This window comes from Magallana gigas, chromosome 7 (genome assembly GCF_963853765.1).
Source record: "Magallana gigas chromosome 7, xbMagGiga1.1, whole genome shotgun sequence".
NCBI classification, from domain to species: Eukaryota; Metazoa; Mollusca; class Bivalvia; order Ostreida; family Ostreidae; genus Magallana; species Magallana gigas.
Window position 1 is genome coordinate 46,436,538 of NC_088859.1, and position 15,009 is coordinate 46,451,546.

The following is a 15,009-nucleotide window of genomic DNA, read 5'->3' on the forward strand; positions in this document are numbered from 1 at the left end:
AAGTTTCAATGTATCCTCTGAATATCGTAATGTTATTTCCCTGTTATTATTCATTTGAGCAATTACGTTTTAATTATTCATTAAAACAGAACAAGATATTAATTTCATTGGATGTCTCAATGTCCTCACTCTAATAAATGCTTATAGCCAGCCTGTAGCATGTGTAGTACCATTTATCATGTTTATACGATATCTAATAAGAGAGCTCATGGTACACTGTACAATGAAATTTGCCCAATTTAAAACCAAAATTAACATAATCAGGATAATACGGCAATAATATTTAAGACTTATGTTTGCTGTTTTATTTTAAATTTAAAATTTTCTACGCACGTTTGTATGATGCTTCCTTGATATAATGCACATAACACAATATATGTATTACAAAATAATTCTTCAATTTATTGCCTAGTGGATGCTCAGACAGCTGATTCTCATGAATAACGTACAGAATACAAAAAATCATTTATATCACTTCTTGGTCATCATCAAACCAAAACCAGTCTCTCATCAACTCTCATTGACATCAAAGCATCAATGATCATCCTTTACTTCAATTCCTCATAAAAACAAAAATAGGTTTCCTTCAAAATGCAATTTAGGTACGTATCTCCTAAAAAGCTCTTTATTACAATAAAACAATTCATAAATAAGGATATATTTAGATTTCATGCAGTATTTTCGACACTAACCATAAAAAATCATCATCATAATCAGTAAAATTCCCTAAAATATATATACAGGTATATATGACAACAAAATATGTACAGGTAAATATGACAACAAATTTAACAATGAAGTCCATACATTGTATGTAAATTGTATGATGAATTCTATATACATGTACATAAAAAACAGAGTGAGTCAAGTCCTGCTATCTAAACTGGTAAACTGGTATACTGTGCTCTGGTACATGCGACAGGTTCAGGGACTGGAACCTGAAATGATTGAGACATACACAGACTTCAGTTCATACATGTAACAACAATCATATTTTTGTTTCATTTATAAAATAGTTTATAAGACATATTACTTTAATAATTTGATAGATGCATTGCAAATGCGTGGACATCCAAGTTTGAATTTTTTCTTAGTTCAATTCAACTAAAATCAATATGCCATAAGCCAAGTGATAAAAAGAAAACTCCCACAGATTATTGTGAAAGATCAGAAGAATGAATAAGTAATTCAGTAGAAAAGTGTGGAGTTTTAAATGTTATAAATGCTTACTATTTTTCTTCCATGAATTAATGAATATTGTTTGAAAAAGAAATGTTTGCTTGTTAATCTGCATGGAACTTTTTTCCATGTGTAAAATTGTTGACGTCTTAAAGTAAATGTGTTGTGTGGCTCACAATTATTATTTTTACAGAAAAGATCGAGATTTAACAAACAACGTGGTAAAACTAAAACTTGTCATAAGAAGAAGAATCTCTTCTGATTTCAGGGTTGTCTCTAAAAATTGATGTAGAAGGGAGAAATAAAAAAGTAGAAGGGGATCTGGAGATCTAACTTATAGCTAGATTGTGTTTGAAATGAAAAAATTGCCGGGTCATTATGTCACTTTAGGCGGGGGAATTCCCCGCCTCCCGGGTCTTAGAGACAACCCTGTAATTTGCAATGGTATATAATTTTCATCCAACTCGTTGTGTTTTCTATCTCCTCGCCATAGGTTTGGGAATAGAAAAAACACAGCTCATTGGATATAAGTCACATACCATCGCAAATCATGACAGATCCTGTATATAATAAAAATCAAAGGCCTGAAGGGCCGTAATGGCTTACGGGTTTGATATGACTATATTTACATGGATCGAGTATGATTCCCTCTATTTCTTACGGAAACTTTAGTTTATTTATAGCTCTATAGAAAGTAACTAGCTACATGTAATTCATAGATCAATAGAAACTAACAGGACCGATATCAACATGCCCCATTTGTTGATTGGTCGAACCTTAGTGACCGAAACAGACAGGATTGAAATCTAGACGCCTCTTTTATCAATTGGTTGAAACCACCATTGCTTTTAGGAAAATCATAGACTGCATGAAATAATTATGATGATGTCAGACTCAAACTCCAATATGAGACAATTTGCTTCTTTCTTTTATCCAACGACTGAAGTACATTAACTGTAAATTCATACAACGATATAGGACACAAAAAACACTTAAAACCAACATGCTCTCAAATATAAGTATACCCTGTATTCTTACGCACTATGAACTTGCGCGAGAGTTGGTGCACGGTGCGACGTAACAGCGCCACAGCCAGCGCGAAATCACTGCGCGTAAAAACAATATAACCAAATGATGAAAAGTACTGCATGTTATATACTATAATTAATGAATTCTCATGAAATCTACACCAACAAGTATTATTCCATTTTATTTGTATTTCATAAATGTATATTTATTCATATTTTTCTGGGTTTTTTCTACTTTTTTAAGAGGCTGACCTTCACAAGCTTTTATAAGAAATATAGATTCACAAGGCAGTTTTAACACCTTCTGTTTTATTTTTTTCCCCTTTGTACAGAGATAAACTCTTTGGAAGGGGGGGGGGGGCAAGAAACAGGCAGAACTATTCAATTACAGCAAACTTGTTTTGACACCAAATTTAATTAAAATTAATTACTGCACTATAACTTTGCAGTCAATCTCTCTTCACATTACATGTGTACACAGTCATTTTCAGAGGCATACTATACGGTGTCTCTATGTTATAGTAATATGACATCGCTTCCGTATATGACTTGCAATCAAGCTTAACTGTATATTGTTTTCTTATTTGAGTACATTTGGTCTCAAGTTTCCAATATTTTTACGACAAATAAACAGTTCAATCATAGCACAACCAAGGTAACTCCATCGAGGGAACATTGTGCTATTTTTAGATCTTGGAAAATCCCCAACATTCGATAATGGCGGAGGTGTCGAAGAAGGCACATTATATTAAAACAAGTAGTAATTGCCCCTCTATATATGCATTTATTACCGATTTATAATCCCAGTTTCAATATATCTCAATCATAAGTTCAGTCCTTTAACCGTTAAACACTTTCCCCCTTGCTGAGATCGATGTCGATCGAAGTTACCGACGCTCCCTGTGGGTGCAAACGTTTTTATGAAGATTGAACGAATTAACGACAAATTTACATTTACTTATCACTGTTAGGATCTGAAATAATTTGGAAAAGATTTTTTGCTTATAATACATGTATGCATAGCGGAAAGCATGGCTGCACTGTGTGATGCATGGCAGGGGCCTATACCTCTATGCAAAAACGGCCTAGGGAAAACACTGCATTTAATATTCATTCGCGTTAGATTTCGAGTTTATTTAAATAAAGTCAATTCATATTGGTTACAATAACATAAGTGATAATAACATATGGAAAATATAATCTTGCTAAAAGATATTTATTTTGAACAACAAACAGTTAACTTTGCAACATTCGAATAGAACTATTTTTTGTCGCGCATGTTCAGATAACTGAACTCTTTGCCGTAAAGATTATCCGGCAACTAGATGGCTGTAAGCCATAAAAACTATGGCCTTTATGCATGTAGGTCTTGCACTTAAAATGAATGATTCTGTTTATGCTTGTCTTACCATTCTGAGGTCCTATGATAATAATATCCTTCAATGGTTGTGGTAGATTTCTGGAAGCAGATATAATAAAATCCAGCAAAAGATGCTCCATTTATATTCTTTATTGTATGATCTGGCACAAGGAAATGTTCCTGAAATAAGAGGTACATTCATTAATATATACATGTATATTCATGTGTATCATATACAATTCATTAACTACAAAGGACTATATATGGTTTGAGCTTAAAATGGCCCCCAAAAATGAACACTGTCATTTTACTGTAATTCTTTGTTTATTTCTACAAATATGCATTTGAAGTTTTGTCATAATTTTCATTTTGATTTTTGTGCCCACAATTTAAAAATAGGACATCATAATGTTTACCTTTTCCTACAATTTTCTCATTTTCAGCATAAAACGGCTTGTTTTGAAGCAGTTTTTCTTTAAGGAAACATTGAGCGACTGCTTGAACAAGCAAATTATTTTCACCAAAGATGTATCTCTCCAATACTTATGAGTGACAAAAAGTTCGTTCTTGTTCAAAGAGTCGCTCTATGTTTCCCATTCGAAAAAAGATAAGAAAAATGTCAATGTTTGATTGATTTTGGTTGAATTATAAAAATAGCTTCACTTCTGACGTCATATACTGCAAATGAGTGCATATAAATCAAATAAATAGGTGAAAAACATATTTCATGTCAACTCTTTTATAATATAACACAACAAATTAATGTACCTGAATCATTTTAAAAATAGCGAAAAATGGGGGCCAAATTTGACTAATACCATATATAGTTCTTTGTATCCTTTTTTATTATTTTCCAATGATGTAAAATTTATCATTGTTATTCAAAATAGAAATTGTATGGCATTTACATTACCGTACTCAGTGTAATTTTATGAAAAAGCACCTAGGCAAAATTGTATCTCAATTTTTTAAATAATTATTATGAAAACAAAAATGATTGCTCTAATAACCTTCCATCTCATGAAAACAAAGTCTGTGTTATTCAAGTCATCATAGTCAAAGCTATCTGAATTGAAGGTTTTGGCAAACTGGAAAAAGGACAAAAATTTCCCCTGCAAAAAAAAAAAATCAATTTGAAAGTAGATTTAATTTAAAAGCATACAGTATTGTGACAGTGGATTTAGATATTCAAGTTGAATTGGCAGTGCTTGGTTGATAGCAATTTTGGGCTCTGGTTTTAATTTCACTCCTTTATTATTATAAAAAAATTTCGCCATTTATTTTCTGTCCATCCAAACTTTACAAATTACCTTGCACTACTTTCTACAATGATCAATCAGTTACATACTTTTATGTCATTTGCAATGCAAATTCTGATGAAACATTTTTATTGTTTGCTTTTTAAATAGCTGTCTCCTTCAGCCTAACAAGATTAAAGAGATGTTTCAACAAAAACTTAATTTTTTTGTTTTCATGAATAAAAATAGTTTAAATGCACAAAAATCTAAGAAAATTGATATATCAAAGACAGAGATGAGGTAATTATAATCAGTAACTGTAATCAGTTGTTATCAATTACAGATTGCAGAGTAATTCAATGGTAATCACATCTTCACTAGCCAAAGGTTTTCGGTCCACTTTGCCCCCCATAAACCCTTGGCAGATCTCATTACGAAAACTCGGTGATGCAGTGGCGTTATCAAGTAGCGAGCAACTTGAGTTGCGTCCATTACATATTTACAGTTTAAGCGAATGAAACAATGGGTAATATACACACGCTATGGCATTAAAATAACTTAAAAACACATTGACTAGCGAGAATCGGACATAATTAGCGATGCTATCAAATAGGAATGAAGATATAACCTGGATAAAGCAAGGAATGTTTTATCTATTGTGTTTCTAGGGACCTGTACCAGGAGTGAAAAAGTTGCTAATATATATAAGCATTAAACCAGGTATCGTCGTCATGAATATTGCGGACAGTAATTAGATAAAATACAGCTCATTAAATATTCAAAAGCAATAAACAGAGGAGAGACTTATATAGGCAACTTCTCCATGTTTATTTCCCATACTGTATCATGCGAGCCTTGCATGACAAGTTTGTAAATCTCTGTTCAATCAAATGCAGTAAAATATATTGGTTTTTAAAGTGATCCAGTTAGATCATTGTTAGGGAGACACTGTAATCAAGCACTTGTGCCTTAACTTGTTTTAAAAAGCACCAAATGTTTTACTCGAAAGATAACACGTGTGTTTCTTTTCAAGTTTATTAATAAGCCCTTGTTTACAATGCTCAGCTACTCACATCTACAGTCAATCATAAAACAGAGCTTGTCGAGCTGAGTTTTTGTAATGAGATCTGCCAAGGGTTTATTGGGAGCGGAGTTGAAACGAAAACTCTTGGCTATAGTCTGTCCCAAGATATCTTGGATTCACATTTTGCTTAATTGCTTGATATTTATAAATACCTCAGGGTTCAAACGATGTTCATTCAAAAGTATAAAAAATTTCAAGATTCCTCAGTCGAAACGCCCCTGTTAGCTTATCAAGTTTTAATACAATGCTAAAAAATGTGATGTCTACGGAGATTTTGTATTGCTGCAAGCACGGATGATAACGTTAAAAAATAGCGCGATGTATTCCGAGTGTATTACGAATGGATTAAAGATGTAAACATTCCCCATTATAAATCTCCGAAAGGAATCTGTTTTCGTTCCTGTGAATTTTTCTGAGTGACAGTTGATAATGTGTCAATGAAATTATCTTGGAAGTTATCCCTTTCAACTATTACAAATTTACAATTGCACTTCTTTCACAGGTATGTATATTTTTTTTTTAAATCGTCCAAATGTGCAGCATAAATATCTTTGGACAGACTATAGCAAAGATGTGGTAATCAGTAATCACCCACTTTGAGTTTAATCATGTATCCATAGATTATCTATAGATTTAATATAAGTACCCAATGCTTTCTGTCCACATCCTCATCGGCTTCCCATTTTCTTGTTAGAAATGGGTGCTTCTTGCTTATGATTTCGCCATCAAAAAAAGTTGTTAAGGTCGGGTATTCCTCTGTGAGTCCCTTGATCTTCAGATATCCACAAAGGTATGAATTTTCAAGATCAACATACTGAAAAATAACACAATAAAATAAAATCATTTTTTTATTATTAATATTTTACAAAATACAATATTATCCAAAATTAATGTAAACAATAGGTTTATTGATAGTTTCACTTTCGTCTGACAGCTCCTTACTTGCAAAATAACTTCCACATCGTAACAGTTTCCTTTACTTTTTTGATGGCCCTGAAATCTGGACCCGTTATACAGGAGGGTCGTGGTCACTCCCGGCTGTTTGGAATTGGCAGGAGGTGGTGGATCAAGCTTCACCGGCATAATTAAACTCGGTTAAGTCTGTTTCCAACTCCTAATTTAACCCAAAGCCGTCTCAAATCTCAAACCAATTTTACCGGAAGTTGTTTGAAGACAGAGCGCAATTTTGATTGGCTAATTGTAACTAATCGGTACGAGTTTAGTTTACGATATTCGGTATATGCTTCAAAATGGCTGCGCCCATGAACACATGTAAACATTTGATTGGGACATTGACCAGAATTAGAAAACCGAAGCCTATTAATGTATGTTTTATACGAAAGTACAAAACAGGAGGTAAGAGCAGCTGTGTAGATATTGAATAAGATAATTCTTTACATTAAGTATGATTTCTGTATGAATTTTGCATGTTTTATTATTTACACATTGTTTAAGGTGACCTTACAGAATATACAAGTTTGGTTTTCACGTAAAGTCTCTTGCCTTATACCATGTTTAAATCAAAATAATTTTGCAACTTATTCGTACTTATTTAACTGATTGAAATCAGGGACATACATGTATTGTAGTCAAATGTACATTGTAATGCTAATACATGTTGTTAAATATGTAAATGACCTCTGACCCTGGTCCACTGCCCACCCCAATACCTGGAGCTCTAGAGCGTCAGACCAGTCCTGTCCACCTACCAGTAAACACTTTTCTGTTTTGTCCTTGTATTTAGCTGCAATAATGTAGCCTTCTCAGATTTTTTATATCTGATGTTTACTGGAGAGGGCTACAATTCCACAGGATCTCCGTAATGGTGCAAAATTAATTTTTTAATGCGGCTGACTTCGGTCTGAAAAGATCGATTTTATATTTGTCTTCCTTTTGGCTTTAGATAAAATGAGTTTTTAATTCAGGTTGAACAAATAAACTGTATATTAAAACACATCAGCATGTTTACCAGTCGTCTTTTTCAGCAACCATGACAGTTCTCACGTGATTTTATGGGATGTACGCTTGGAGTTTGAATGTGCTTGATAACATGAATGTCAGTGTAAATAATCGATCTTACCTCGTTATATCACTAAAACATCATTTAAGGAAATGGTATATAATGGAAAATTCATATTTACTGCGTTAATTATGTTTAAAACAGGGGAATTCCTATATTCAGTTCAAGATCCGCTCCTGAATTCTCATTGGCTGTCCCAAAATAAAACCGGTCAAGGTCAGTAAACATGGCAGACAAATTCAACTTTCGTTGTTGACATACACGAAAAATAACCGATATATGAACTATACTTGATATTTTTGGATTAATTTATGCCATAGACATCTACAACGTTTGATTCAGGTAAGAAATGCAAATTTTATTGTCATTTATAAACGATTTGAGATGAAATCGTTGTGGGAGTGAATCACTCCCACACTTGCACCATTACGGAGATCCTATGGAGTTGTAGCCCTCTCCCCAAAAAACAAAAAAAATCGGGAGAGGGCTACATTATTGAAGCTATCCTTGTATTGTGTGATATACCATGTTCCTTGTTTGTTCATCATAAGGTAAGGCTTATTGCCTTATGTACAAGTACTGTGTAATGTTTACATAATATCAGTTTCACGACAGTTTATACTAATATATATGTCTCTGTTGAAATGCAATCCTTGGTTCATCCATAGACTTTTATACCACAGTATTCTGTGTTGTGATGACAATTTTTATAACTACAGTACATATACCCAGTACATCAGATATTTTAATTTTGGAATTTGACAAAATTCTTATTACCGGTACTAAAGAACTGCCAGTGTTTCGCCCAATAATATGTGTCACTTCAATCAGTAGTTGGTGTCCTGGTGCGAGGCAAAAAATAAAAATAAAAAGATTTATGCTTGAATGCAGTCAAGTGATATGAGATCAGATTTTCTCCACACATTTCTTTTTGCCTCTATGCTTTTTAATTTTGCGTCTGGGTATTATTTAGAAAAATTATTTAGAAAATACTCAAAATACATTTCTTGTAATGAATGTTTTAGTGTAACAAGAGCTAGGTAACAATGTTTGAATACTGGTATATTTTTCTTAAGTATCTAATTAAAAAATAAAATGCCTCATTTTACAGTCTGATTATTGTTTAGTTCTCCCATATAGCTATGTTATTTGAATTTTTTTTCAATAAAAACAATGAGTCATAAGAAGATATTTATTGTAAAATCATTAAGCTTATTGTTACAATCTAAATCTAAGAATAAAGCCACAAACAAATGATGAATATAGTGAAGTACTGGTAAGTCCATTTGACTAACACTTTACTCTAACTGTAATTAACTATGTTCTAGTATCATTGAGAGTGAAGTGACGAGAAAACCTAGTTGCAATATCTTACTCATTATTGATAGGTATTAAGGAAGGTAAATACTGATAGATGAATCATGAGTTTTCAATAAATCACTAAAATTTTTCTTCCTTTCCAGAATTGAAGAAATTCTATAAGAATGCCAGTATTGTACAGAATCAAGGTAAAGAATATTGAATAAGGTCATTATTGTCAGTGAACTATTTGGACATGAATACTGAATTATTTTAATTCTTTGTGAAATACAGTTGTATCTGTATTTATGAAATAACATGTGTTATTTGCTAATGTCAAGTACAATGTTTAAAGGGGCATGGTCATGATTTCGTCCAAATTCTATTTTTCTGTTTTTATTATCTACAATGCTTTAGGAATGCATTTCTAATGATCAAATTATATCTAAGAGTCAGTCGTTCAGTTTTAAGCAAGATAAAGACCTCACAATTCTTTTTCATATAAACAAGGCTTGTGCCCTGTTTTTGTTTACATAGGTAAAATCTTATTTGTTTATCTTCTTATTCATTTTAAGCATAAATAAACATTTCCTAACATCTGACGCATTCATTTAAGGCCTAGAATTAGAATTTTTACTTCAGCTTTCAAAATGTAAACAAAAACTTTGTTTACATAACAAAAAATTGTAAGCTCTGTATTTTGCTTCTAACTCAACAAATGACACTCAAATTTTGGTTGCCTATAAAAAATGCGTCACTGAAGCATTGTAAAAATAAAATCAGAAAAATAATTTTTGACCAAAATTGAACCATGCCTCTTTAACAATGGGAATTCAAACAATGATTTAAAAAATATAATTCAATAAAAGGAAAATAATACATATATATATATACAATGAAATTAAAAATAAAATAAATTAAAAAAAAATAAGTGTAAAAATATTTGGTGATTAACACTATGAAAATAAACACTGCAAAATGTATATAGTTTATACATGTTTGTAACTTACCAGTACTTACATAAAAAGAGAGATACAAATCTTGAACTCCTTTAATTTGTAAACAAGGATCCTACTTTTTTGTTTGCTTATTAATTTTTTGATATAATTTTTAAAAGTACAATACATGTATTGTTAACAAAAATAGGTTTGACAAATACTACAGAAAGCTTAAGTAAGTACAAATAGAAAAAATATATAACATATACTGATAGTAAAAAGAATTTATAATCCATGAAAACGAGAGCATATCATACAAATTTTAGACTACTTTTCATAATGATCCAGGTATTTTGATCACAATTAGAAACACATAAATTAAGAATTGTGGACATTGAAAGGAGAAAAAATTAAAACATCTTTAGCTCAGATGTTTTGCATGTTATTTAAACTTCTTATTTATCAGTGTTTGTTGTCAAAGTGTGAAATCCTTTAAACTCATTTTCGTAACATTTTTTTTGCAAATGGTTTGGCAATAAAACATAAATTTTGCAAATAAACTTATTACTTTTATGAATAACTATGAAACTTTTGTGAATAAATGCATTCCCTTCACATTATATATTTTTAAAAAATTGTGTGAATAAATGCATATGATTATTATTATTATTATTATAAAAGCATAACTATATATTTAAACCCTCCCATAATCTAAAAAAAGAATTGAATGAAAACAATTTATCAAACAAAATTAGTGTTAAACACTGTATCCAAAAAGTTTTGTATAGTGTTATTACATGTACAGTCGAACTTTGGTACCCAGAACACTGATATCTTGAATACAATAGATATATTGAAGTGATTTGTAAGTCCAAGCTACTTATACTTTAAGTATATTACCTTTGATATCCCAAATACTTGGATATTGCAAAGTTTTTTACCAGACCTATCTAGTTTGAGATAACGAGGTTTGGCTGTATTTGCTGCAAAGTTTAACAATGAGTATGTTTTAAGACTTTCGTTCCTCATTTTTACTTTTGTGAAATTTCTCAATTTTAGGTTGGTTTGAGGTCAACTTGGATCAAAGAAAATTACGTACCCCAACAGGGAACCTTTTTCAGGTTCCCAGTGAACCATTGGCTCTGGCTATAGCTACTGAATGGAACTCACAGAAGGAAACAATCAAGAGGCAGGCTATGCACCTGGTATGAACAAAAACAAAGAGTGTAAACTTATAAAATACATTCTCATATTGAACACAGAATAAACAAACAAATTATTAGCTTACCTAAGCTAAAGCTTCATTGAGCTTTCCTAATCACCTTTTGTGTGGCATTCTTCTGTCTGTTCAGTAAACATTTTACATTTTCGACATCGCTCCAGAACCACTGGGCCAATTTCATTCAAACTTGGAACAAAGCATTCTTAGGTGAAGGGGATTCATGATTATTAAAATAAAAGGCAACACCCGCCTACAAAGGGAGATAAAATACTATTGAATAATTGTTGGCCTTTCTTCTCAAAAACCATTATGCCAGAAAAGATGAAACTTGTTTGGAAACATTTACAGGTAGTTTAGATTCAATTTTTGGGAGTTGATTTTAATCAACTCTCCTATGCAGTTACTCTGCCAAAGCGAAAGTGAAACAGTGTTTGGACCTAAGCACAAATCACCACCGCTGACAAGACTTAGTTCTCGAAAATAATTGAAAAATTCGATGTAATGTATGCTGAAGCATTGTTTTTCAAGGAAACTTATCGATATAAACACTTTAAAAATAGTCAGATTTTATATAATACGAACAAGTAAGATATTTTTGTAGTCTCATTTATTCCTAGGCTCTCTTGCTTGTCGGAGATTAATGGAGACAGCCGAACGTCTGGTTGAACGAGACGAGAGTTCGATATCAGTAGTGCTTGGATCCATACAATTTTTAGAAATTTTTCGATTACTCATACATACCCGGTAGTTTAAAATCCATCTTTAAATATTACACAACATGATTCATATGGGGTTTCTCGAAATTCTTGTCAGAAAAGTCTAAAAATCCATATTATAAAAAAGTGCGTAATTCAAATACAGACTAGAAACTAATTGCCATGAAAAATAAGTTGATTTCAAAATAAATGATAATCGATAAAATCAACTCCCGTCAGTACTTCAGTACTTTGATTAAAGATTATGATCCCCAGGGTTATGGTGGGACAACAATGGGGGTCAAATTTTAGGAAAAAAATCTCCCTTTCAAGAACATCAATGCTATTATTTGTGTTATAACTATGCAAGAATTGTGATAAAGTGTTTTAAACTGAACATCCCCAACCTCATCCAGGACAATTCTGGGGCCTCAGCTGAAGAAGCTCAATGTTTAACATAACTTACATAAGAATATGTGCAATCTGAGATTCATTTAAGCAATATATACTCTACTAAATTGTTCATATATATTTGTATGAGACTTCATATTGATGCTGCTTTGATCAAATTTATGACCATTGTTGCTCAGGTGAGCAATGTGGTCCCTGGGCCTCTTGTTTTCTGTTCTTTGCAGCTTGGGGATGGAAAACACACAACTTTTCAGATAAAAATCATATACCATCACAAACCATGAGTGATCGTGTAAATCTAGAATGCGTTGGTAAAAAAAAAAAAAAAAGGTTTTCCACTAAATTGTCCTGCCCTTTGCTAACATCATTGTAGTACAATGTACTTAGTCTAGTACTTTTCTGCCAACAGACAACCCTTAGTAATACAGTGCTGGACAATCCCATGCAGAGATCAAGAGGAGACATTGTTCGAGGGGTGTTACACTTTCTGGAAACAGACACCATATTGTAAGTAGAATATACTAAATGTTTTCTTTTCTGCTTCCACATGTGGTTATATGCATACAAATTTGTAATGTTACTGAATATTTTCAATTGCTTTATATCACTTTATTTGGAATTAGAATGTGTCTGCATGTTGCATTTTTGGATTCCATGAACTAGGCTATGGAGTTTGGATTCATATGCCAGGAATGTGTAGTATATTGGTAATTTTTTCCGCCATCAAAGATGGCATCAGAAAAGTATGGTAGATGATATGAGTCAATATTTGGCTGGTTTCCATTGTTTGGTAGCCTGTCAGTTGTACTATTTTACACCTAATTTAACTTCTGAAGATCAACTATACCATTTTCAACCAAACTTACACACAAGATATTTAATATATTAACTTGTTTAAAGTGTTATTAAGACTGTTCAATTAAGAACCATAGCCATTTTCAAGGGTTGGATGTTTCATAATTTTCTACTCTTTTACATGACCTTTTACTTTTAAACATGAAATATTGACTTAAGTAATTTATATGTTCAGGAAAAAGCAGCTTGTGTTATCAATACAATTGATATGATAGCTCATTTTTTGTGCAAATCAATTGATTTCTATGCTGTTTGATATTTAGCAATGACAGTATCATTGATATATAGTTACCTTCATTGTGTGTATTTTACACTGTTTTCACCAGATACAGATCAACAGAGCCTCAAGAATTTTTAGAATTACAGAAGCAGGAATGGGATCCAGTGCTAAAATGGTTCAGATCCAGGTAAACTTATATTAGGTTTTCAATGGGGTCACAGTCTGTGTTAAACTCATCAATTGAGCTGAGGTTTAGAAGATAGACCCAGCGGTTTCCAGACTGACAACAATCTGCAGTATAACTGTACATTGACTATTTTGTTAAAAAAATAAGATACTGTCAGTTTTGTCACAGGGAGTAAATACCGTACTAACCTTTTCAAAGCTGATTTCAGATTTAACCACTATTCCTGAAATCAATTTAGTAAACATAAATGAACACTGACAATCTGTAACTATTTAACTTTGTTTCTCCTACCTTTGACCATTAGTTACCAGGTAGAGTTAGATTCCACCACCTCCCTGATGCCCCCAGAGATACCAGAAAAAACAGAAGAAGTCATCACACGGAAAGTCAATTCGCTCAATGACTGGGCATTAGTGGGTCAGTTCATTGCTTTTACTTCTCCCTGTGTTACTTTATTTCTATCAATCATGAGTAGATAGGTATTACATTCAGTGAAAATTAACATGATAAAAGAAGGCTGTACAAAAAAGACTTGCAATTTACAATGAAATTGATAAATATTTTATCACCTAAGTGAGAGTTATTCCACTACATAAAATTGTATTTCAAAAGTCCAAAGTCAAACAAAAATGATCTATGATCAATGATACATATATGTCTACCTTCACAGGTTTCCAGTATGGTGTAGAAAACCTGAAGTCTATAATACTTATGTTAGCAATCACAGATAAACGTTTGACTGTAGAAAAAGCTGTGCAACTCGCCAGGCTAGAGACATTGTACCAGGTAAATAAAACAAGATGGATCCAATAAGTTCTCAGAAATAGATTACATCAAGATTTTTCTCATAATCTAATACTGGGCTAAGAGCAGAGTGTATTGTGTATTTTGTAGACAAAGATCTGGGGTAATGTACAATGGCACCATGATGTAGACATCTACCAGCTTCAATCCCGGGTAGCGGCAGCTGCTTTATTTGTACACTGGTGCAGCAATGACATGGCAACTTCACATAAAACAACCTATAGCAATCAGACATAGCATCATTTATGTTTTCTATTTAATCAATAAATTTTAAAAAGTGTGGTACTTTGTGTTATTATTTAAACTTACCGGTAATTAAATGAAGGGGTATTACTGATTTTGTAAAATTAGTTTGTTTTCCAAATCAGGCTATACATCTTTACACAAATTTACTCACTCTTATGTCCAAATTTGTTTGATTTAGCCCATAATGAATGATTCTTGAATGCTAATTCATAAATTGCCATCA

The 15,009-nt window shown here is 32.2% G+C and overlaps 2 protein-coding genes across 3 annotated transcripts; one reads left to right on the forward strand and one right to left on the reverse strand.

Moving 5' to 3' along the window:
• Positions 1–390: 390 nt before the first annotated feature.
• LOC105345925 (glucose-induced degradation protein 4 homolog) lies at positions 391–7,070 on the reverse strand. The gene is made up of 5 exons (XM_011454291.4): positions 6,832–7,070; positions 6,536–6,703; positions 4,578–4,679; positions 3,617–3,747; positions 391–938 (listed from the first exon to the last, which is right to left on the reverse strand). The coding sequence occupies exons 1-5, from the start codon at positions 6,970–6,972 to the stop codon at positions 875–877; spliced, it is 606 nt and encodes a 201-aa protein (XP_011452593.1). The 5' UTR covers positions 6,973–7,070; the 3' UTR covers positions 391–874.
• A 21-nt stretch (positions 7,071–7,091) lies between these two features.
• LOC105345924 (ATP synthase mitochondrial F1 complex assembly factor 2) lies at positions 7,092–14,822 on the forward strand. 2 transcript variants are annotated; one of them, XM_066066095.1, is made up of 9 exons: positions 7,115–7,245; positions 8,054–8,125; positions 9,373–9,417; positions 11,206–11,351; positions 12,884–12,981; positions 13,656–13,736; positions 14,041–14,153; positions 14,407–14,522; positions 14,631–14,822. In XM_066066095.1, exons 1-9 carry the CDS (start codon positions 7,140–7,142, stop codon positions 14,775–14,777), a joined length of 924 nt encoding a protein of 307 aa, XP_065922167.1. In that variant the 5' UTR covers positions 7,115–7,139; the 3' UTR covers positions 14,778–14,822. The 2 variants fall into 2 exon arrangements, with proteins under 2 accessions (XP_011452592.3, XP_065922167.1); XM_011454290.4 differs by lacking the exon at positions 8,054–8,125 and having other exon boundaries at positions 7,092–7,245.
• Positions 14,823–15,009: the final 187 nt, after the last annotated feature.

Bases quoted from the DNA above. Each gene is read 5' to 3' on its own strand.
- LOC105345925 (XM_011454291.4), bottom strand. From the start codon at position 6,972: ATGCCGGTGAAGCTTGATCCACCACCTCCTGCCAATTCCAAACAGCCG. The intron at 6,704-6,831 runs GTAAGGAGCTGT...GTTATTTTTCAG, and splicing joins ATGTGGAAGTTATTTTGCAA to TATGTTGATCTTGAAAATTC. The intron at 939-3,616 runs GTAAGACAAGCA...CAATCATTTCAG, and splicing joins TATCATAGGACCTCAGAATG to GTTCCAGTCCCTGAACCTGT.
- LOC105345924 (XM_066066095.1), top strand. From the start codon at position 7,140: ATGGCTGCGCCCATGAACACATGTAAACATTTGATTGGGACATTGACC. The intron at 7,246-8,053 runs GTAAGAGCAGCT...TGTTTAAAACAG, and splicing joins ACGAAAGTACAAAACAGGAG to GGGAATTCCTATATTCAGTT. The intron at 13,737-14,040 runs GTAAACTTATAT...TTTGACCATTAG, and splicing joins CTAAAATGGTTCAGATCCAG to TTACCAGGTAGAGTTAGATT.